Source organism: Leuresthes tenuis, unplaced genomic scaffold (assembly GCF_036924035.1).
Source record: "Leuresthes tenuis unplaced genomic scaffold, fLeuTen1.0.hap1 SCAF_6, whole genome shotgun sequence".
NCBI classification, from domain to species: domain Eukaryota; kingdom Metazoa; phylum Chordata; class Actinopteri; order Atheriniformes; family Atherinopsidae; genus Leuresthes; species Leuresthes tenuis.
The window spans coordinates 27,697,643-27,723,360 of NW_027325360.1; the positions used below are offsets into that span (position 1 = coordinate 27,697,643).

A 25,718-nucleotide genomic window follows, 5' to 3' on the forward strand; every position below is an offset into this window, starting at 1 on the left:
CATTGCAGCTCCACATTGGGCCTTTTTGTAGAAGTTTAATTTATCTGACTGCCCTTGTTTGTTTCTTGTGTGGTGACTGATTTTTGTGATTCTGCTGGGTGTTTTTATGCTGAGACACCTGAACCTTTCCATCAGCCTTCCCTGTGTCAGTCTTATTCCTCCTCTGCTGTGCTGTGATCTGACGTGTGTGTGCGTGTTGGCGTGTTTGTTTTCCTTTCCTGACTGATGCCCTGTTGGAACATCCCAGTTGGGTATATTCATCATTACGGATGCGTCTTTAGAGCCAGGGATGCACACCAGGTAAAGAAGAGGGTGGTGGGGGGGTTATAAATAGGCACTTGGCTCTCTAGCCATGTGGAATTGATGAGTTTCAGCACATTCTGCTCTGGAGTGCCAGGTTTAATTTCTGCACAAACCTCAGAGCCGGGAGACGTCACGCCTGACTGCCGCTGCTGTGCAAATGTTAGCCATGTTTGAGGATGGACGCACGCATAGCACCGGCTGCTGCGCTCCTATTGGATGCACATCCTCTCCTTTAAATCCCTGTCACCTTAAGAGACAGACAATGACTTCCCCCCCTGACCAAAGAGACACTCACCAGCAGCCCATTGTACCTAGTTTAAGAAGCAGTTTTTAAGTCTGACATGGTAAACTACTTGTTATAAGAGAAGTGAGAGGCTCCCTCTCCTCATTGCCCCTACAGACACCTTTTAGTCTGAGAGCAGCAGCACTTGCTTCGGCAGTAGCTCTGTCTCTCAGATTCTCTGACTCCTGGCTCACTCTCAGCTGCTGGCAAGAGCACAGTCAAAATTAGCCAATAAAAATGTGTGAAATCGGTGGCTCAGAGCCGGCGAGGACACGCCAGGAGAAATGAACATCAGCACACACGACCACGAAAAGCTTGTGTGAGGATGAAAGGGCGGAACAGGCGGGCTGCCTCGCCGATTCTACGGCACGATCCTCTGATTTCAGTCGCAGGATTGGAGCTGCGCGCACAGTCAGAGGGTAAAGTTGTTTCTCCACTCCAGTGAACACGAGACCCAGCCTCCGATCAAGCCAGTGGCAGCACAAGTCGAAAGAACATGAGCTTCTGTCAGAGGATACACAGCCCTCACATGCTGAACTGATTTAATTCCCTCTGTTCATCTACTGCGTTTCCACCCCGCTGCAGCCTGGGAATACCAGTCTTCATTTCACATGATGCTCGTCTGTGAAGTTTAATTTCAGCAGAATCTAAACACGTTAATTAAATATCATAACTTTCTGACGAGGGCTCTGGTAAAGGTACCTGAAATTTTAATTTAGACTTCAAAAGAGCGAAGACTTTAAAGCAAATCTATTGTTTTTCATTTAGACTTGCAATTTTCCTTTCTCGGCAGCACTGCAGTACGTAGTTATGATTGATCTGGTAATTAAAATATGCAGAGAGGGAAAAATATTAACTGCTGCTTTTTTCGCTTTCTTTTTGTTTTAGAAAACAGCCGACACATTTTCCTTTTCTATCCAGCACAGATAATTAAATTTTGCACATTGATGTTCTTTACACAGCATTCATCAGCCTCATTATTTTTCCATTTTCATCTTTCTGGTGAGAGATCGATAGATTGATAAAATGATGGAGCCTATCTTAAATAATGCAAGCAGAGAAAAGTTACACTCACTTTGCTACCGGCTAAGCGTTTGAACTTTTATTCTTCTTTCAAATTGTTTTTAATATCCCATGAAGGTAGATCTCACAGTATTGCAATCTCACGTAAAACATATATTTTCCCATTTCTGCTGTCCTTCTGCAAAAATAAGATGCAGCTAATCTCCAGTTTTATTGAGCCTATGGTATATGGGATGATCCTTGTCAAGGCTAATATCCTAAATGATAAAGCAATTGGCAATTCAAAGAAAGACAGCGTAAAGTAGGCCAATTAGTACCTAGGGAACATTTTGCTTGAAGAGATAGCAGCTCGAAATGTCACATGCACGAACATTAGGACTGATTGTTTATAATATGACCTGACAGTTTGGGTCTCTTTAATATGGGATTAACTACAATACTAATTAACATGTGGCTCCATTAAAGGAAGCAGCTGCAAATGAAATAACTCTTAACAGGGAAAGGAACAACTCTGCTCATGTCCATGTCACATTAAAGTATTGCCTCTTCAACACTAATTTTATTTTTATACTTTTTTTTATACTAGTTTTAATATTATTCTAATGTTATTCTGGGAAATACACATTTGTGAGTCCCACTCACCCCACCTTGAACATCTAAGCCTACAGATCAGAGTGAGCTTGTCCTTTGTCACAAACATACGTGTTTTAAAGTCCCGGTACAGAGCTCTGTTTTTCATCAGACACATAAAGTGGCCTGTGGAGAGTGTTAAACACGTCCTCAGTTAAAGCAAAGCAACTTCGTATCTCTTCGTGCTTTCTCCTGCAGTTCCTGTAATTGGGTCTTTGCGGATTTAACAGGAGAGTTTGGGTCTTTCTTTGGAGTGAAGGGCCCAGCTTAAACTGGGGCTGAGGGGACAGTCAGGGGAAAGGAAAAAATGGTGCTGGTTGTAAGAGTCGGCTGCATCCAAATGGGAGGTCGGGTGGTATGAAGGAGCACGGTCAGGTTTCCTCAACAGGGTGGTGCAGTATGTCACAAAAGAATCAACTGACAACGTTAAAACAGTTAAAAAGCACTGAATATGGTTGTAGGTACAGCAGAGAATGGTTGTTGTTTTTTTTTGTTTTTTTTAGAAGCATAAGTATTTGATTTATCCCTTTAGATAAAGTTAGAAGTAATAATTAAATAACAATATACATGGACTTGTTTTATGGTGTTATAATGTGAAAAAAGGCCCACACACACACTTGAGCTGGGTGTGTCAGCATTTGTGAGTGTGTTTGTGGGCGTTTGTCTTCTTCTGGCCAGACATGTGAAGGACAGGCGAGGGTGCGGTGAGATCCAGTGATGGGCTTGTTTTATTACATCTCATATTGAGACCAATCTCTGTCCATTCACCTGAAGGACAGCCAGCTATTCCCTAACTAAATTAGCTTGCTGCTGTGGTGTGAGAGAGGCCTCCACAGGCACACACTGCCACACTCTGACACAAAGACGCACACTATTGCAGAGGCTGGCAAAGGCAGTGGCGTATATATATATTTTTCCCACCCTTTCCTGTCTCATGCAAGAACTCAAAGGTACATGAATAATCACATATCTTGTCGCTCATGTTGCCTTTCTCACACACGCTCACACATTCCCAGGTTGAAGGCAGAGGATGTGGGGTAATTGCAGTCATTCTGAGAGGTCTCGTGTGTACGTGTGCCCCTTTCAGCAAGGACTGTAGACCTCCTCCCTTTGGGACCATGTATGATAACATACCTGACTGTCACACGTGCACCTTCACGATGGATCTACCTTTAATGTAGCAAAGGCAAGGAGTTTTAGCCTACACTGCAATGCTGCTGGGAGGCTGAACATCCTCTTCCCTAATGAAATGTCTTTTGTACAGTCTGTTTTATATATATATATATATATATATATATATATATATATATATATTTTTTTTTTTGTTCACTCACAGTGGATGTTCTAATGAGACAGAGCCTGAAATAGCAGTGGGGCTAGCACTGCAGAACTATGACATCCCATGTGAGAACTTGCCCAAATCACAGTGGCTGCAGCCGTGCGTCAGGTTTCTTTATTTATAACTCGTACGGATTTGTCCTACACTGAGCATATGGTGGGTTATGTAACGCTCAGCATCCAACAGGTCAGCATCCAACTAAAGTCAGGTCATATATATATATATATATATATATAATATATATAATATATATGTGTGTGTGTGTGTAAGCTTGCAGAGAACTTGTGTATGAGGCTGTTTAGGATTGATTTAGGGCTTCCAAATCTTGTACAATGATGTAAAATAGAAATGTTAAAGTGTGAAGAGATCAAATTTCTAATCTGGGAGCAATTCTGACTCTTTATTTGGTTGGTTCACTCAATTCAAGATAAAGTTCATCAAGTAGTTAGCTTTTGGTTTTATTTTCACATATATTCAAATGTATCTGTATATATAGTGCTTTGTATATGTTTTAGGTGTTTTATATGTTTAGTCATGCTTCATGCTTTGGTGCCAGAGTCATTTCGGAGCAGAACAATGACCCCAGACGAGCAGTCGGGGTTACAAGGAACTATCTTCAACCACAAGATTAACAGGGAGTCTTGCAGCAAATAGTCTGACCCACACAAAGCCTTGATCTCAACATCGTGAAGTCAGTCTGGGATTACATGAGGAAAAGAGAGACACTGAGGCAGCCTAAATTGACAGAATAATTCAGAGGCTTGGAACAACTTACCTGTCAAGTTCCTTGAAAAACTCTAAGTGTACAGATGTCTGATATTGCTTTATCTTCCTGTATTCTCTGCTAAGGCAAATTATTTAGAAAAAACTATTCATTGCTTAACTTTTTAAAGCACTTTGAGGACATTTATTCAATTTTTTTTCACAAGATTTCTACCTCTGTCTGAGTGAAGTGGATCTGGATGGCATTATGTGGGTTGTAGACACAGTAATGGAAAAAGTACAGGGCATGTACATGTACATGTAAAGATGTAGTTGTTCCCATCCCCACAATAAGAATTCCCAATCTAAGTGGTCACCAGAGAAGGGCACAAGAAAAGAAAAAAACTTGTGTAAGCTTAAACAGTTTTGGACAGAAAGTCACTATTTGATATTACTGCCAAAGGCTCATGGATTTGCTTCATGTGACCCAAAATTCAAAGATGAAATGTATTTTTACGAAGGCCACCAGGAAAAGGGCTGTGAACTACTAATACTTCGCCAAATATTTAATTTGATACTAAGAGATTAAGAGAGAGTGTGAGAGACTCAGTCTGTGTTCTTTATTGGTATGCAAAACTTGAACGCTAATGTTTTATCAGTCGTTGCTAAGATATACATTTGAAAACAACATGAGTGCTGCAGCTTTTACGCATCTCATCTAATTAGCCCTCATTCATTCAAATTGAAATGCCACCTCGCGCCTGTCACATTGTATATGAGTGATCAGGCAGAAAGCTGGTCATTACAATCATGACATCAAATGCCTGGCAGCAGAGGTCAATCAGTGTACATTAACCAAACAGAGCTCGTTTGTTTTACAGCTTTTAGTGGCGTGTTGGCACTGGCGTACATGAGGTTTAGGCTGGCATCCAACGAGCATGGAGGCCCTCCCAGCAGAGCAGCAGGATGGGTCTTAGCCAACCCTCAAGCAGAGGAATGTGAAGGAGACAGAGAGGGTTGCACATGCGTCCCCCTCCCCCAACCGTTCAACCACGCTGCTGATTTATGTAGTTGAAATGAACTCCTTCACACTGGGCGTACATAAATACCTAAATGGGTTTTAAAATGATTGTCAGGACTGTCTTCTTTCCTTTCTCTTTTTGGCCCCTCCAATCTCCAAGTGTTGACATGTCACCACACTGATGCATTAGTGTGACTTGGTGTACTGACAAATGCATACACACTGACCCTTACCTGGTCCTAATTATAGCAGATGAAGCCACATTTCGGTGGCACACTGGTGATCTGTCATCGACAGGCCCACTCCAGTGTGGCGGGGAGTGATATCTCTCTGTAAAATATGTATGACATCAAAAAGCCTTAAAGGTTATTACAAATTAATAATGAGTAGTGGGCTGAAAGTAGTAAAAAATAGCCTTCCCTTGGTGTCGTGTTTAAATGTTTAATTTAACATGCTCTGGTATAAATGTGGACTGCCTCCCAGCAATATGTGCAAGGGCCCTGAGGCTCCAGCAGACTGTCGTCCGATCACATGTATTAAGATCGACATTCATATTAGACTGATTCATGCAGATTTCAATGATCATCCGTCTGGAGACGCTGCCTGTTATCTTGAAAAGACGCCTCTTCATCTTGTGTGTCTCTAACAGCACACAGAATTATAAAAACACTAAAGGAGGCAGTTTAACTTGCATCAAGCTCAAATTCTCTGTAGACTCCGAGACACAGAAAAGCTCTCACTGAGCATTTCTCTGAAGCGAGTCGAATCATTGGCCCTGAACCCCTCTCACAGTAATGTCAGAAGACACTGTACAAAATTGCCTTATTTATGCCTGTAATGTAAGCTGTCTGTTCTAGTGTCGCTCATCCTCAGTGGAACCAACGACGGTGGCAGCCGAGTCTGGAGTGAATTTGCCGGGCGACTACCTGGGAAACATCAACAGTCATTAATTATGTAAAACCCCCTCTCACAGCAGGAGCAGAAAGAGCTGCATACAACTGCAGCGCCCGCTCCTATTAGACTCAATGTACTCTACAATGAGCCCCCTCTGCCTGGGGGCGTGGTGGGGATTAACAGCCTACCGCCACGACCCCCCATGGGAAGACACACTTGCAGTTCACACCAACTTGCACACTCCGAATGTGGCGTTCTGTTAAATTCTGCACCATTGTATACTGAGGAGGAGAATAACACAAATCTCTGTACTGTCTCTTCTCCCCAGTCACCCCATCATTCACTTCTTTCCTTCGCAGGTCCCGATTTCGTCCTCGCCAACAATTGTCTGCTCTCAAGCTTTCTCACCACGATGAATGAAATTGGCAACTCTGACAGAACAAATGATATGCCACATTTGTCAGGAGCGCTGGGTAGGGGGCTGTTTGATTGTTGATAGCGCTGCCACCAAGATTGCGCTGGTCTCCATCGCTTGGAACCAAATTACCCACAGAGACGTCCTTTACGAGGCCTACCTGAGATCTTCCTCCAAGCACTGCCATTGACAAAAGCAGATTTATCAAGCAAATAATGGACCTAATTTCTGCACCATGTGTTTCCAATCCATCTTCCGTCAGCAACAGGATTGTTTGGCAGACTTCGAGTAATCTTCACAGCGTTCTTTCCTCCGTCAGCCACGCGCTTCTAGCCGTTGTGCAAGGCTCGTTCATCAGTGCTGTTCTTTTTTAGCGGATGCAGCTTTGGCATGATGTTCCTCCACACTGAAACAAAGGCAGCGCTGACACCTGTAATTAATTAGGCTATTATGCATTCCGCAATGATAATTGCCTCACTGGAAAGTCACCAGCCTTCTAAGAGGGAGAGGGAAGAGGGGCGGATAGAGAGCGCTATCCATCATAGCGGAGCGCTCTCTCTGGCTCTTTCACTCCCTGTCTCTCCCTTCGTGTCATACTGTCTCACCTTGACTGGTGTAGGCAGGGCTGGAGAAACACTGTCAACATGTGTCTGAGGGCGAGATATGCAGCTGTGCCTCCCCTCCTTGCCAGAAATGTTCCACCACAAGCTTGCCAGGGTCCATCCACTCCAGGGCTTTGGCTCACATTGGCACAGTTACCCATGACACCCCATCTGTTGTAGATTTGTTCACTAGGGCAATACAGCACCAGGATAATGGGGGCACTTTATTTTTATAATTAGCCCTTACCTACACTTCTCCTCTCTTCTTTCCTCTTAACAGTTCTCCCAGCACTGAAATCTAGTCCAGGTGCACTCATTACTACTTTTCACAGCCCTCCTTTCAGGGCATCAACCGATGCCTTCATCTTACTCTCAGCACGCTCACACTCCCTCCCATCATGCCATGATAGATACATTTTCAGCAGACAAACTTTCCTCAAGGTTTAGGTCATTCACTGCATGAAACATCTGAAAGGGAGAGCTCAAAGAAAATGACAACTCCTGTCTTTTGAACTACAAAGACATTCAGAAAAGATTTGTTTTCTTGCCTCCGTTTGTCTCTAGACTTTGACTTTGCGGTGACTTTGAGGTGTGAGCGCGGAGGCTGCTGCTTTTGAATTTTGTCAAGAGGGCTGGTAACACAGTGGTTCTGCCGCCTGTTGATGGAGAGGAGGACCCCGAAGGCACCTGCTGCGTGCTGGAGACAGCGGGCCCTCTGATCTCGGTTTAATGTTGTGCCATGTTCTGTCTCTCATGCAGCTCCATGTGCCATGTCCTTTGGGATTACGTCAGCTCCATCTTGATCTTCTCCTTCTATCACCCTGGGTCATTATCATCACTCTCCACAGGGGCATTGACCCAAAGTTTTTGTTATAAAGTTTCTCATATTCAAGTAAAAACATTGTATATCGTACGTCTTAATGTGCCTTTTTGCTCAGGCTTATAACACGGCTGTAGGGATAGGAGTGTTGGTCAATCTGTTTCAGTAACAGAAAGGGAAATCTTTTTAGAAGGACCCAATGTGAAGTTGTCAGCAAGATGAAACATTGTCTTAAGACAGAAGACCACACAACTGGAATTTTAGCTTTGATTTCTGAGGGTTTTGCCCCCTTTTCAGCTTGAAAGAAACAATAATGTTTCACAAAACATGAATGTATGTAACCATTTAGATAATTAGTTCAATTTCAGGTTGAAATACAGCTGGTTTTGTACATCTATACTTCTATACCACTATATGTGAGATACACTGACTAATACTTCACTTGCTATTAAAAGGCCAGATTAGCCACTTAGATAGTACCTCTGTATATTATAGTATAGTAGTATAGTATAGTAGATCCTCTGTATGCCTTTTGAAGAACTCTAACCAGTCAGGGTTAGAGAACATCTGAGCGTGTCTTGGAGTGTGTTAATAGATTGTTTGTGCCCTGTGTGTAGTGCTTGTGGATTGGATTTGTTTCCCACATGTGCCATCACATCCTCTGACCCACACACATCATGTACAGAGCTTGAAGAATAAGTTTTGTTGTTTTCTTATAGCCCCCCTGAAGCTATTTACTTTGTTGGGGGCCACTGCTGTCCTGCTAGGGAAAGTCAGATGTAGAAGTAGCGCCTATGTCAATGCCAGGATATAGGTTTTGTCAGAAAATATTGTGGCTGATCAGTGTATGGTGTAAAATATGAAATTTTATAACTGTGTTCTTCCAATGGCAACCTTCCAGGACATAAAAATGGGACCATTTCTATAGAGTAATGTATTTAAATGAATTCAGCTGACTGTGGAGAAATGCTCAGGGGTTATCGTAGCTGCTATAGTGTGATGGCTGTTTATCTCATAAGGTAATGGTAATGGATTTACAATCATAAGGCTGCAGGTTTTGTTCTTATTTTGTTGGCTCTTTTATCTCTGCCCCTTACTGGATTGCTTGGAAAAGCCGCCGGTGGCTAACAAAAATATGTTCCTGATCTTGATCATCTTTTTGAGTACACACATTGGCACTCTCAATGTCCTAACACCATTTCCATGTTAGGATTTATGTTTTTTATGTTAGTTAATGACTAAATAGCTGCAAAGTTCATAGTGTGCTTGTCAGCCTTAATTCTTTTTTTTCTGTGGTTAGTGCTAATGAGAAAATGTTCTTTTTTTTAACAGTATATTTATTCATTTTCTACTTTGACAGAGTAAGAAAAAGAAAGAACAACTAACGACATTTAGCGAAATCCTTGCAGCAAGATGGCGGAGATCCTGGACACCAGATAAGGCTTCCAAATTCCCAAAGTGGTCAGTCTTCGAATGTCCAGCAGGTCCAGCAGCAATCTCTGTCAGCCCTTAACAATTGGTGTTATTCACTGATCTGATGATGTAAAAATATTCCTTCTTGTAGCATGTGTCAAAATGTAATAAAGTCTTCCTGCCTGGGGGGCCCAGAATAAGAGATAATGGGTCCATCTCCAGTTTTAACCGAAGTATATTTTCTTCAGTATATCTTCAGATAGGATTTTGAACCAAGACCTTTACAGTTTACAACATGACCAAAAGCATGAGTAAGAGTACCAATTTCTGTCTCATATTTAAGGCACATGTCTGAAAGAGCAGGATTCAAAAATTGTCTACGACTGGCAGAAATGAGCATCTTGTGTAAGCATCTTAATGTAACCCTGGAGAATATTTGCTCTTTAGCTTATCCTAGACTTGTGCGATGTACCACCATTGTTATAAAAACAAAACTTCATGCGAGACCTGCTCATGTACAAGCAAAGATGCCATCAAAAGCCAACAAAAATGTAAAGCAACTGTAAAGCTAAACGATTGGTTCAAAATGAGTCAGCAAATAGTTTTAAGGTTCACAGACGTCTTTGCTGTTGCTTTTATTGTGCTAGCCTAGACCTTCAAGTTTACTGTACCTTAAATATGACAATGTCTAAAGACGGCCTCACTGCCAGTACGGTAATAGCTGGAAAAACAGTGCATGGCAAGCACTCATTGGATCAATAGGGCCTTTTCTCCTGTTGGATTTACATGCTCCTTCTATTCTTATATTCGTTGTTCTAGTTGGAAGCCTCCAGGCTACCATGAGTCGAGCTGTATTTTCACTTCTAATTTGTCACTGCAGCGTTGCAGCGTGTACTCGCATGAGGAGCAGATAACTGGTTCAAACGAATATTGGCGTGGTCAGCTTTGGTCATTTATTTGGCTGAGATGGCAGCTCTGCAGAGGGTGAGTGGCAGTGGCGTCAGTCGGTTGTGAGCGCAGCACGTTGACTGACACACACCGCTGATTGGAATTGACGCGGCGACGAGATGTGTGTCAGTGCTCTGACTGCTCATCTCACCAGGCATCCAAAGACGGCCACAGCCACCGCCATGCTGCCTCCACCACTCTGAGATGGGTGTCATCATGATTAAATCTGCCCTCAAACGGTGTGCGGTGTACATGTGTGTGAGAACAATTTTGCAGGGTGCGTTTTTTATGCCTGCAAGTTCAAGTGTGTGTGGGTGGCTGTACGCGGGTCTCTCACCATCCAGACTGTATTGCAATAGTGTTTACCTCTGCCCCTCTCCTCCACCCACTCATCAGTCACTCCTCACTAACTCATCTCTCTGCTCCCGCCTCTTCTGTGAACCTACACTCAAAGAAAAAAAAAATGTTGGCAGCAGTGACAGCCGTAAAAGTGCTGGGTGGCACAGTTAATATATGATCTTTACCTGCTTCTGAATGAAAAAATTACAGTTTATGTTGTTTTGTTTTGTTTTTCTTAACATACAACTATTAAAATGTGTATCTTTGTATTTTGGTAGAATGGCGAGCCTATTTTTTCCTCATTTTCGCAATATTCAAAAGGAACTGCAGAGCATTTGTCAGGTAGCCAGTGGATTCCTCTAGAAGGTCTCATGGCAAGTGTTGTTGTGGTGGGCTTTCCCACTGTTTTGTTCTAATAAGCATAGAGTGGGACCGGGGTTGTTGTGACATCCTGTCAGCCTGTGGGCTGGACTGCTGCTCAGTGAGCAGCGCAGCAGGATGGACTCCCTATGATTGTGCACTGACCTTTGCATCATGGCAAAGATGACAGGTAATTTAGAGGCCTCAGGGACTGTGAAACCATACATTTGCTGTCCCCAAACCACCCACTGCACCATCCGCCTTCACCTTGAGATGGAAGTTGCAGATCCATAGGCACATATGTGTACATATATGCAGAAAGAGATTTAAATCGGTGTACACCCAGGCACACACAAACGCATATGAAGACATGCATTCACACATGTATTTGCACTCGTTTTGTGTTAAGTCTACCTTGACACCCGCCCAACACCCCCATCATTGTCGCACACTCTAATCACCTGCATCATCACAACCCATCCTCAAACAACCAAATCACAAGGGGTGGCAAACTGGTAAGAAAGGGTGGCAAAACGATGATTTAGAGTGATAATTGCATAATCACCAGTTGTGATAATTGTAAATGATGACTGCATAATTGCTAATTGCACTCTTTCTGGGAGCCTCTCTCTTTTCTGTTGTCTCTGCCTCTCTCTGTTTGTCGCTCAGTAGCCCTTAACTCTGCTCCCGCTTCCTCCCTCCAGATATGTTTTCTCCTCCCTCATTTATTTCTTTCTCCTCAACACATGCAAACCTATTCTAAGACACACACAGAGGCTCACTAGTGGCTACTGTATGTATTCTCAAAGGCTTATCAGTAAGTATTTCCCAGCAGCCCCGTCCCAGAGGCTGTGCTCACTCTGTTTCTGTGTGAAGAGTTATGGAGGAGCGCTAACAGGTTTCCTTTGTCTCTTTCTTCCCACTGTGCGCTAGGCTTTACTCCTGCTTGTAAAATCATCCTGCGGCCCAAAGCCCATTCCCTCGGTAGCCGTATCCTTTATCACAAGCGGGCGAAAACAAAGAATACACTGTGAGCCAGGGCGAGGGCCAGAACCATATTTCCTAGCCAAAGAGAAGAGGTGATTTGCCAGTTTGTAGTCCCACCTCGAGCTGTAACTCTGTACAACAACCCTATCTGCCATTATGTTAGTGTGGCTCAAAAATCCCATCTGCTTCACTGGTGGTGGATTAACCTGGACATGAAGATGACTCTGTGATCAGCCCATATTATGCACAACACCTCAAAGTGCTTTGATGACAGCAAGAGCAGGTTGAAGGGAGGGTTATCAATACACTGACCGAGTGCTGACTTGAGAAGGCATCAGACAGGCATGTGATTGATGTCTCTGCTAGCGTCCGCAGGCAGGTTAATGGTGTGATTGTCGAGGTAATCTCCGTGTTCTCTCGTTAAAGGATGATGGAGAGCCACAAGACCCTGCACATCTCTGGAAGATGGAGCCCTTGCCTTTGCAGAAACTCAAGGTCTTTACATATGCGGTTGGGGGCCTCATTTGATGTATATGCTTCAGAGGAAGGCAGGCTAATGATTACCCATGTTGGGTTCAGCCACCCTCCTGTAGTAGCCATGTAGTTCAGGTGTAAACTCCAAATGGAAGAGGTTTGTCTTGATGTCACAAAGTGCTGTTGGTGGTTACTTGCGGTCATACTGAGGGGTTTGTTATTGGCTAAAATAAAGCTGTGGGTCAAAAAACTGCTCCTCACTGTTAATACAAAGCAAACAGTTTTATCAGTTGTAATAAAGCACGCCTTTTCCCAGCAACACTACTCAACACATAAAGCTGGAAACAGTGTTTATGATGCCAACATACTTTACTCATTTTCAGTGTATGTGAACCAATAAGGCATTATTAATGTCCCAGAAGGAGGATAGGTGGGTAGTTGTGCAGATTAAGAACGGTGGTTGAGGGTTGGAGGTTAGATTGGGGTAGAGCAGAATGAAACAACAGTGTTGTGTAGCAGTGAGCTGGCTGAGAACTGCAGACTATTGCATCTGTATTGATTGGGCTCTAGCCTTTTCCATTTTCCATGAACTCCTCTGAGCTGCTCCAAGTGGGAGTGATGGGGGAGATTTGCTTGATCTTTATGATATTTCTTTAAACATGATGCTGTCGTTATGCCTCCCCAGGGAACACAGAAGCCATTTCCAGTAAATCAAAGGCTCTCTGTCTCACTATTTTCCACACACCTTATTTATAACCCCACTAAACAGGCCCAACACACTGCCACCATTCTCAAGTGTTTTCAGCCTTTGCGAAAATAATGTTTTTCAAGAGCAGCTAAACCGATGAAGTCTAGTCTCGAAACATACCACACTCGTGCACCACTGATGTGGTGTCCACTGAGTTGACCCGACAGAAGCCGTAATCAACAATCACAGAAATTACTTAAACAATAGATGACAATAATTTGAATTCTGTCTGCTGTTTTCGTTGGATATTTGGAAAAGCCTGATCTGATTTACTTTTGTTGAGCAGAGGAGATGGAGAGGAAGCCACAGTGCATCCTCTGACTTGCAAACAGACCTTGTGTCTTAGTGGGAGCTGGGAGCAGGGTAACCCACATACCCACTAGTGCAGGTGCCCTCTCCATGGGGCCAGGTGGTGGCTAATTTGCTTTCTTTGTCCCTCCTAATGAATCGTTAATTGGTTTGCGTCACCCGCAGAGGCGAGGATAGCAAGTGCTGAGTGCTTTCTGGTGATGGCGGCCACTGGCGAGTGTCCTCGCACACACCGGCACCTACACTTAACAGGCCAAATGTCACCTCGCAACATGCAACAGCTTGGCAGTGAAACAGAGAGTATTGTCACATTTTAGTTGCTGCTACTTATGTACAGTGAAAACTCAACCTTAGCCATGCAGTGTCTTTGTACAAACTTTACTGTATTTTTCTGATAATAATGTTTATATACCCACAGGTATATATTACATATATTGTATATATTCTAAATGAAAACATTCGGTTTTTACTCACTTAAAGTGGAAATACAGAAATGCATGGACAGTAAAGCCCTTTTAGTAAGTATAACAGTGTGTAAATATCTTCTTTTGGTCTGTTGAGAGATTTTCAATTATTTTTGGAGGATTTTATAGCCGTTTTTCCTTGCAGATGTTCTTGAAGTAATCCATCTAGATTTTAAGGTATGATGATCTTTATTTGGTTGTAGGTATCCCTCTATTTGTATTCATTTTTACATATTCTTTAATATTTCCAGAATCAGCACAAGGCCAAACAATGATCAAATCATCTCCACGCTTCACAATTGAAAAGAGGTTCTTTTCACAAAGTTCTGCACCTTTTTTCTCCAAACATACATTTGCTTATATCAGTTAATGTAGTAGTCAACAAGTCTAGTTTACAAAGTTTGTCATGTTTGTTTTATTGTTCATTTGCAAACTTCTAATGCTGAATGTTCGTGTGAGGTTGGAGGAAACACTATTCCTCTGAACCTCTCATGAGGTCATATTTGTACAGGTGTTGCTGCACATTATAACAGAAAATTACCACTGCATGGTCTGATTCTTCCTGATGCTTTTTTGCACTTAAACATTTGCCTTTCTAAGCGGTTTCAAGCTTTCTTTAAACTGGACCTCACTATAACTATTTCTGAATGATATTGAACATGCATATGATGTTGTATCTTCTGTCTCTAATGTGATGGGTTTTTATGGATCATGTCACTGTCTGCTCACTTAAACATAAGAAGTGACAAAGCTATTGGATGCCACTGTAATTCCTGGCTTGTGTCAGTCCTTCTTTACCTTAATGGCATCTTCTCCCTGCAGGTGGTTGCTCTGAACAACCGCAGTAAGGAGGCAGAGTCTGCGTTCCTGGGAATCTACAAACAGCTTATTGAGGCCCCAGGTGAGTCTCCCACTAAGACCAGAGATGCGCATCTTCACAAACATCACCTCACTCACTAAATGATCTTTCTCTCTTTGAAGATCACTCCTCGAAGATCAATTCCCTGTCAAACATAGCACCATGAGTGGAGCAGCTCACTCGGCATACTCACAGAGACATATCATGCGTATATGAGTCATCACATGCAAACCATGAAGTCATTTTCTAGCCATAGATAGAGTGGCTATGGTGCAAGTCCATGGATCTAAGAAAATAAAACCCTATACCCTGTGGCTCTTATCTATTTTTCAAAGTCTGTACTCTCAGAGTGGTTTCCAAAACTCTGCGTGAGGCCACTTCAAATCCCAGCATTTGGTCCTTGAGTGTAGCTTGGCTGAGGAGCGAACACATCCTTGAGGAGCTCTACTGTTGATTGTGGAGGGCCAATTAAAATCCCGACTGAAGTCTGGCTTTGTGTGGAAGGCAGGCCTGATGAGGCCAATGGGGGAGAAGGGAAAAGAGGGGCAAGCACAGTAAGTTAGGCTGAAGTCAAGTCACATCATGTGTTTATTCAGTTGTTATTTCAGTGCCAGGGCTTATGTACTGTGTTGCTCTTTGTTGCGGGAGATGGCAGCGAAACGCAGCCCAATCTCAGTCTAGATCAGAGAAACACTTGTGGCAGGAGCAGAGAATGCTGTTTACTGATTCAATGAATACAAGATAAAAGTCTGCGTCAGAGAAATAGCAACGGCAGCCACTGACTTTTAAAGGTCTTCATTTTTCCTTGAAGTCCCCTGCTTGATATTGCGCCACCACCCACACACAAACATGCACACACAGGCACACATTCACTCACTTTGAATGAGTTATTTCCTTGATAATAAATATCCTTCTTTGAAGATGAATTCAGTTTGATTTTATGACCTATACCTTTTATATTAAGACCTTAATTCCAGCTTATGAGCATTTTTGGAAAGTATGTTCAGGCACAAACCTCTCTCGAGGAGCATAATTGAGTCAACTTAGTATTATGTTGTGTTCAAGAGAAACATTTCTTATTCAAAAGCAAGGCCACTGTTATCCAACATCAACTTTTACATGTAAAAAGGAATATTTTGATTTGAAGATACCAAATATTTCCATTGTGGTCTCCTGTCATACATTATACTCATTCACACGTTCTATTTGTAGTCATTATGTTGAGTGCAGAGGGGCAGACTCTCGTGTATCAGCTTACATCAGGTGACGTTTCAGAGCCAGCCACCCACCTCCATATGACCTTACAAAGGGAGGACCCTGTTGTCCTTTATCACTGCCACTCATACAGTCTAAAGCCAAGTGAGATGTTTACATTCGCTGTCAAAGTCAGAGAGTTCACTGTGGTTTTTAACACCATCAAATTAGCAATTATTACTACGAGATGGGATTTAATGGGATTTAAATTTGATTGGAATAGTGCTGTATCACTTTTTATTACTTTCTGTCTTTTCTATCAGTATCAGCTAGCTTAGTTACAGTAACTGCATGTGTTCAGTCACAGTAAAGCTGCAGGGTGTTACAGAGTTTTAGACTTTGCTAATATTTGGTATTATCAGTCGTTCTGGCAGATTCGATAACACCTGGCATTAAAATGCGTCCCCTGTCTGTGTCCTCTGTGACCACTTGAGATCATGGTTATCTACTCATGAAACCAGTCGGTCTGAACTGATTCTTCAATATATTCCCACAGATTTCAGATGAAACAGTTCAAAAGAGCCAGAAGCTGTGCCTCATCTTACCTTGTATTCTAAAGAAGTCCTTTTTGCACGTAAACATTATTGATATCATTGGCTTTTGATTGACACCTCACATGAGACTATTGGACCTCCAGTTTTAAGAAATTGCATGTTCTTCATCTTCCGTGCAGTAAACTGAGCTTGTTGGGATATAGGCCTATTAAAGTGGACTCCCAGGACCAACAACACAGATCTGGAGCTGTGCTCACAGCTGCTTTCTTCACTGTCACAGCAGAAATTTTACATAAAAAGGTGAACAAAAAAAGGTTTCTAGGATGATAAATCCTGGGAGTTTTTTAAGATTAAGATTAGATTTATTGTCATGCATACACACAAAATTTGCCCTCTGCTTTTAACCCATCCAGGTTGGCACCTGTTGACACACACATGCACAGGGTCACATACTCATATAGACAGATGCCATACACTGGAGCGGTGGGCAACCATTTACAGCGCCCGGGGAGCATGGGGGTACGGTGCCTTGCTCAAGGGCACCTCAGCCATGATAAGGAGGTGGACCTCCAGCCGTCAATTTCACCAATCTTTTTGAGTGGCGACTCACTTTGAACACTGAGCCACGTCACTGCTTTTTGCACAATTTTCCGGAAACAGGAATCATGAGAAAACATCTTGATGGTAACTCTGCTACTTGTGTGATGTCTTGTCAGCTCAATAGCTGGGCAATAGCTGGTCCTTCAGTGTAGCTTAGGACTCATTCTATTGAAATTGCTAAATAAATGTGGACAAAAGTGTCCTGAACCATCTTCAAATGTGTTCTCAGTCTATCCTGAGTGTGTTCATATCTGTATTTAAGGCCTGTGATCTGATCAGCTACGATACATGTTAGCACCAGGTCTGAACAGGGCCTCAGATTTGGAACAAAAACATCTAATTTCTTACTGTAAATTTATACATTTTACTTGATAATCTAGTTGAATTGAATGAGGGTGTAACATGTAGTGTACACGAGTGTATTCACCCTTGTCTGGCACATCTGTAAGTTAGCACATCTCAAACAAGTCAGTCAAAGATGGTTAAAAATTCAGGAAAAATACTTTATTAATCCCCAAAGGGAACTTGTATTGCTCCAGTATGCTTTTTCTTTTGTTCCTTAAAAACTATTGATATAGATAGATGACAAAATGAAAATGAAAATCAGCTGATAAATCTTCAGAGGTCAGCATCAATGGATTGGAGTGTAATTTTTTTAGCTGGGCAACAACTTAGTGGATGATGTCCAAGATTACACCATCTGTTGTTAACAAGCTCTGTAATCCTCCTCCTTTACTGTTACCTCGCTGTCTGCAGTCTCCGTCTGCCTGTACAATCTTAAAGTTAATCAGAGAGTGTTTCTGGAGCCATGTCCCATTTAAAATAAATGTTGCCTTCCCGATACTCAAGCTTGTCCATTTTATCTACCAGTGATTTCACACTTCCCATATTTAAGGGGCCGAATAGTTTAAACTTCCTCCACCTTCTTTTTTTCTCCGTTTTGTTCCTGCTCTGTATCCACTGCTAATCCTTTTAAGCCAGTCTAGTTTTGGGGTCTTGATCCAGGCATTACTTTAGCTTTGGAAAAGCCTAATCGGCCGCTCCAGCGTGCAAAAGGCTTTCCCGTTGCCATGATTATGCATCATAACAGATGTAAAAAAAACAAAAAAAAACCAAGATGTCAGAGTTACCAGCAGAAAAGAAAAACCTTTTAAAAGTCTTTTTCAAAGAAAAAAAGCACATTACGATGCAAAGAAAGACTTGGTATGTCCATTTCCAAATATTCATAGAAGAAACCAATACTGTTCGTAAGACAGCAAACGAGCCCAACTTTGAAAAGCAATGAAAAGTTACTGGAATTAGCAGTTGTAATGTAAACTAACAGTCAGCTTCAGAGGGCAATGATATAGTAAAGTGTGATGAATATCATTGTATCTGTTTGTCTGCAGCCAAACCAAAGTCAGCACAGCAAGTTTTTTTTTTTATTGTTTTGGGCTCTTGCAGTTTGTGCCATCTGTGAAGAAGGCATACAGTATTCTGTGCCTGTTTGTCACTGTGCATCTTGCTACTGGTGTCCAAGGTCACACCCCCCCCACCGCGTCTCCTGCCCACCTCTTTCTAGAATGGATGACTCCAGGTACACCAGAGGACAGTCATTTGGCTGTGGCCCCACTTCATTTCTCTCTCTGCCCCTCAAACACAACAGTGAGCTTTCCCACCACTCCCCCAACAAACGCTACAACTCATGTATTTTTAATCTTTTGACAGATGCAATTATTCTTTACATGCCATGCTCGTTAATCTTAATGCAGTTATTACTATTCATGGCAAGACGTTTTTTGCCTCCTATTCCTTCGCTTGAAAGTGCCTCAGCCCTTGATGTGTGTGTGTGTGTGTTTGTACGCTCGTGAAGGCCGCCGGTCCAACCAGAGCAGGCCAACAGCAGAGTTAATGAATGCACGTGGTGAACGAGGAGACAAGGGGGGAGGGGCAGCAGCTCAATAGGTGACCTGTTGTATCTGGAAATCTTTAACATCTGGTCACATATCAGTTATCCACTCTACCCTGAACACAAATAACCATTACATATGTAAGACTAAAAGATGATAATATAACACTTTAATATTCCTGTTTATTAGCAACTAGAATACAACAGTAAACTCAGAGCAGAAATAACTTCTTGATGCAAGTGATTGATGTGATTTTTCTTTTTTCTTTTCATGAGGTCTCTAAACTAAGTTGTCAATCCATTGGAGTGTTTCATTAGTGTGTTATATTTTGATTTGACTGTGACATCTCCCCATGCTGCGCACTGTAACTCCTACTTAAGAGTTTAACAGTGTTTCCCTAACAATGTTTATATCACCTCCGCATGGTTTTGATCAGTGCATATAAACAGATCCTGATCATTGAACGCTGAAAAAAACAGAGGCACCTTCTGCCCAATTTTTTCAGCTGCTTCTCCCCCCACCCCCGCCTGTATCTCCTTGAGTGTTCGTGTGCGAGTGGCGTTTGAACCTCTGAGTTTGTTGCCACCTCTGTGAGAACAGTGAGGCCCTGTCGCCAGGGGCGTAGCCCTGAGACTGACACTCCAGGTGTTTGCTCTTCCTCGCCTCGTCGCAGTATACACACTCATCCCTCAGGATCCACCCTGCTCCCCCTCTCTTTTAGAACACATCTCCTTTCATCTGAGCGGGAAGCTCACTGAGATTTTATGAAAAATCTGATCTGAATACACCTCTCTAAGTGTGTGTGTGAGAGCACGTGTGGATGCGGCCTACGGCATGTTTGTGGAGTGTGTGCACGTCTATACATGTGTGTTGGTGGAAATGTTATGACAACAGTGCTTGCTAGTGGTGACCACCAGTACTGCGGGGGAGAGCACAAGTACAACCCTCTTGTTTTCCACATAAAGGCAGATATCAAGCTCTTATCGTGATAGAAGTGCCTTTCATATTTACAGAATATGTTTCCCTAGGCTAGGAGATTTTCTGAACAGAACGCACTGACCTTAGTAATTCAGTCATTCAGATGCATGATGAATAGCTGTCCTTCTTCAGCTGCCCCATATACAAATGCAAGCACCAGCTAGAGAGGCCTGCAAGGCACAATGAGCAGGCGCTATAGTAATTGCGTAGCTGAGTACCTACAGTCAGAATTAGAGTGGAGGAGAGGAGCTTTGTACATCTGTGGCAGTCTGTTGAAAAATAAAGGCATATAAAAGCTGACTGAAAATGAAAGCTCTCTGGGCGGGACGAGATTATGCACGAGTGATTAATAAGAGCAGTAATAAACAAAGGCCCAGGAGATGTTTGAGGTGCTTAATAATGCATTATGTTCATAAAAGAGTCGGGCCTCTCCAACTGATCCCTGTGGAGTAGGAGACCCCAGAGGGACCTGGGGAGAGAGTTCTCTTAAAAGACAGCAGCTCTGTGTGTGTGTGTGTAGAGGAATGTGTGTGTTGGCCCGACGGCAGAGAAAATGTAGGAATAAGACAATAGACAGGTGTAGTTAATGATGTTAATTCATTGCGATTTGCTTCACATGTCTAATAAATAAGAATGGAAAGTTGGTGGTTTTTATTTCTGGATTATTTCCAGTGAAGTTTGGTTTGGATGTCATTGGCAAATCTTTTTTTTCACTGCAGCTTTTCGTGTTAATTTTAAACGCTGCCTAGCTCTGCTCTTTGTTGCTTGACTCTGCTCTTTGTTCTGAGCTTTAAAATGCCTCGGTATTGATGTCATTCCATCTTCGTCCTTCAGTCAGTCAAAGAAAAAACACGGAACAGCAACAAAAAAGCGCAGGTTAAAAAGTCTCCCTTTCAGCTTTGTTTTGTTCACACACAAAAGCCACCGCTCTACCCACAATCATACTTTCTGATTCCACCTATCTTTTTATTTTAGTGTTTTCTCACTCGCTCTACTGCATCAAGGTAAAGGGAGAACTCAGTTTTCCATCTGAATATCAAACGCCTGATGGTTTAAAATATGCCACGAACAGAAAAGTCACATTTCTGATATTTGTTTGTGTTCTTTTTAATTAGACTTGATCCTTGACAGGCTGAAGAAAAGAAGCCGGAATCTTTTATGTACATCTTTATGCCGCTTTACATTGTCTGTGAAGGTGAAAGTTAAAGTGTTATGTCCAACCCACTTCTGGTCCTTGACAACAGCGTTATGGCAGTGTTGCTGTTTGTTGCAGCAGCATCAGAGTGTGTTTACGGACCTTGAAGTCCACTCAGAGGGAAAAAAAAAACAAGACTGTTTTGAATGAAGAGAAAAAACCTTGGAGCACAGCCTTGTAAATTAATTTGTTCGTGTTGTATGATGGGAACACAGCTGGCCTCATTAACATGCACACAACAAATAATTATAGTGTTTTTTTTCTCTCTGTCTCTCTTCAGCCAGCCAATGCTTTGCTAATGGGCTTGCTGGGTTAATTATGTCAGAGCGTAATTACACAGGGCCCAGGGAGACATAATGGTGCACCCTACTGAGCCCACACCGCTTAATGATGGTGTATCGCTGACAGGGCCAAGACGGACCGCCCCAACACACCTGCTTGTCTTGGCGCACGACACCCTCATCCACCCCCCAACCTCCTTGACACACATCCTGAATCTGAGCACCTTCCTCCCCGATGCCACCCGCAGTCTACTGAGCTGTCCAGGCTTTGGCTCCTGAGGGTTCACCCTCGTACACTAACTGCCTACTGCTTTGAGATGAGCAACAGCACAGAGACAGCAACACAGTGACCACAAGGAGGCAGCTATGGGGTGGTAACCTCATTATTGCTCAGCCAAAGTGATGAAACTCAACATCAATACATAAAAAAACAAAAAATTCCAGCAAACTTTTGCAGTGCGTTGAGTTTAGGGCTCTTTGCGTTTGAAAATTAGGTTCTTGTTTATGTGGTTTTGGCTGATTTCACTGACAAATTTAATTTGAAGTGTGAGAAAGTCAGAATTAAAATACATCCAGCACCCTGAGTATATAGATACCATTCACTTTCTTTGTGTTTGTAAATGATATCTAATGGATACAGACACTTATAAGTGAAAAAAGAACATAATGATAAATATAAATTGTCAGAATTTAACAAATTAATGTTTTTAACTTCATATCTTATATGAAGCTGTTATTGGGCAGAAAAGTTCAGACAACATTGTTGTTCACAACATGAATTGTTACACAGTGTCATTATTCATTTAGTAAAACTTAGCCAAGATGCACAGCATGAAAAAGTAAGTACACAGCTTATAGAACCACTTTTAGCAGCAATAACTTAACATAATAATATTTTTTTTGTATGATGTTTTAAGACTTTCACATTGTTGTAGAGTTTTATTTTACAGCCAATCTTTAGCTGTCAGACAGGTGGCCTCACATTTGACTCTAGAATACTTTGGTATCCAGAGGAGTTCATGGTGGACTCCATGACTGCAAGGTGCCCAGGTCCTGTGGCTGCAGAACAAGCCCAAATCATCAGCCCTCCACCACCGTGCTTGACAGTTGGTATGAGGTGTTTGTGCTGATATGCTGTGTTTGGTTTTCTCCAAACGTGCTGCTGTGCATTATGACCAAACATCTCCACTTTGGTCTGGTCTTGTGGTTTGTTCAGATGTAACTTTACAAACCTAAGCTGTGCTGCCATGTTGTTTTTAGAGAGAAGAGGCTTTCTCCTGCAACCCTTCCAAGCAAGTCATACTTGTTCAGTCTTTTTCTAATTGTACTGTCATGAATATTTAACTGAGGCCTGTAGAGTCTGAGATGTAGCTCTTGGCTTTTTCACTTTCGGGTGAACTTGCTGGGACATCCACTCCTGGGAAGATTGACAGCTGTCTTTAATGTTTTCCACTTTCTCTCTATAGAATGATGGACTCCAAATAGTTTGGAAATTACCTTATAACCCTTCCCAGATTGATGGGTAGCAACACTTGCTTCTCTAAGATCATTGCTGATGTTAATGATGTTATGATGACACTCGCTCATGATCAAATTATTCAAGTGTATTTGATCAGCAGCACCTGGCTGCTACTTACTCTCTTAATTCCTGTGGAAGCCGTAATAACGGACTTAGTCTTTCGCAAGATCTTTCTGTATGTTTGCTTGGTTTCTGGTAAATAAACAATGACAAGGTGTAACGTTTAAAGTGTTGTTCATCTGAGTTTGTGTTTATCTAATTCCAAGACGTGGTCAGGACGTGTTTTTTTTTTTTTTTTTTTCAATTGTGTTCTGAATCATAAAACCTTTGAATTAAGAGGTTGTGCTTTCTTTTTCACAAAGCTGTATTCAGAAGATTGACTGTGTCCTGCAGTCAATTGGACCCATATTCACCAGAGAGAATTATGTATTAAATGTCTTGTGATTTATTAGCTTGAATGAGCTGCTGTTCCCAATCACTTACCATGACCTCAGAGCAGACATCCACTCATCTCTAATTAAGATAAGGGATGAATTAAAAAATTTGCACAGAGACCGATGTGACTGGGTGTACATAATACTTCATTAGCTACGTAATATTTTCTGCTCTATGTGAATGTGAGCTTTAATGTTGGATTTCTCTTCCAGGTTTCATTTGGTGGATTTATTGTCAGATCTGCTTTAAGGAGAGGCTCCAGCGCTTCTTATTAGCTACATCAATTAGTAGCTCTATTTTCTAAAGTTATAGCTGTCTTCCTGGACTCTCCTTCAGTAACTGTAGATCCTGAGCCCATGGAGAATATCCCTGCTGCTCCACTTTGATGGGGGTTAATTTTGTATACAGACTTAAGCTTATATCCCTTCACTTTAAATTTGACTTTACTTTACTCTCCTGCCATGGATTGATAATCCTGCCTTGTCCATGTGTGAGAGATCCCTTACCATAATCTCTGTCCTTTGATCATTAAAAGTTGAAAGGATATATGGGAAAAGAGGCTGATAAAGTGATTTCTGTGACAGAGGGTCGATGGAATAGCAGTGCTTTAAGTCATCCTGTTTGTCTTAGAAGAGCCTTGCTCTTAATAGTGATGTCCCTTGTGACTGATGCAATAGCTCCACAGTTGGTGTAACAATGAATTCAGACAACGCTTGACTGTAAACGGTCCTGGGAAAAATAGTTCAATCAATTAAATGACCCAAAATGTTTGTCTGATGAAAATGCAGATATGGCACACTGCAATGTATCACCAGGATTTCAACAAATTGCTCATTGCAGAAGTTTTGGCTCTCCGACGAGCATTTGTTTTCATGGCCTGGCAGCTCAGAGTTTGCGTTCCCTCAGTGGCATCTGTGAAAGTTTAAACGTCTGTGGCTCCAACTTCTTATGAAAAGTCACTTCAGTCGGTGCCCATACTGAAGAAGGGATCCAATTGGGTTCCGCACAGAAGCATAAGATGAGTGGATGAAAGCTGTGGGAGAAAAGTTTGTGCAGCAAAGCTGCGATTTTCTTCCTCTTTTAGAGTTTTAAAGGGCTGCCGTGTGTGTGTGTGCACGCGTGGCTCTACATCTTGCCTCCCTCCTTGTCAAGGAGCTCCCCTGAGCTTCCTTCTCTGTGCTTTGGCACTAGAAGTCACCTCCTTTGGTGTTCGGCAGGCAGGTACACAACAGGAGCAGCTCTCTCTCTCAGAGCTGTTGAACTTTTCGGGAGGGGAAGAAAGCGAAGGGGAAGATTAAAAACAGCCCTGTGATGTGGAGTGCCGAGCTGCCTCCTGAGAATTCCTGGCATAATAATTTAAATGATCAAATGATACAGAGGAGACTTGTTAGCTGAGAAACAGCCTCCTAGTTGGCCCCATGGGCCCAACGCTGCCACGCATGCATTGCAAAACAGCTCCTCTGTTGTGCTAAAGAATCCAGCCTTTTTCTTTTTTTTTAACCCCCTTTTCAGGAGAAGACTTGTTCTACTCTTTGCCTAGGTGTATACACGGCACTTAAGTCTCTGTCACATATTTATTGTAATCTTTTTGTCCTCTTTGCCATTAATCAGCGTGGAAGAAGACTCATTAGATTAGATTTTTGTACACGTGAAGGGTCTCAGCAGCGCTGGTGTCATTAGGTCCAGCCTGTGAAATTTTCAAAGGCGAATGAGTGAGGAAAGTCTTAAGAGTCACTCTTTGGAAACAAGTCTCAGTGGAATAGTTTGCCTGAGCTGAAACTGTGATGCAGAAAACTCTGTAATGTGCTTTACAGGCTGCGCACATAGTAAAGTAGCTATTTTGCTTTTTTTGAAAAGTAAGAGTGCATGTGTGTCTTGTGAGTATAGCACAGATTTGTTTGTGTCTGTTTTCACAGATCCAGCTCCTGTGCTGGAGGCCTCACATTCCTTGGAGGAAAGGCTGCAGCAGCTTCAGACGTCGGCCCCTCACAGTGAGGCCCTGGTGCGAGAGATCAGTGGGCACTGGAAGAAGCACCTGGAGTGCCTTGAAAAGACAGGTCACTTCAAAATCCATGATCAACCAGGTCTGGAGTTAAACCAGAGTCGACTCACAACGGCTGTTTCCTGTTAAAAATCCAAG

General features: G+C 42.4%; 1 protein-coding gene across 1 annotated transcript in view; it reads left to right on the forward strand.

Annotated features, from left to right (window-relative positions):
- The window catches only part of cux2b (cut-like homeobox 2b), an 81,530-nt gene that overhangs the window by 40,783 nt on the left and 15,029 nt on the right, over window positions 1-25,718 (forward strand). Inside the window, exons 4-5 of the mRNA XM_072388544.1 lie at window positions 14,897-14,975; window positions 25,495-25,635. Coding sequence (XP_072244645.1) covers window positions 14,897-14,975; window positions 25,495-25,635 — 220 coding nt within the window. The remainder of the gene's footprint in view (window positions 1-14,896; window positions 14,976-25,494; window positions 25,636-25,718) is intronic.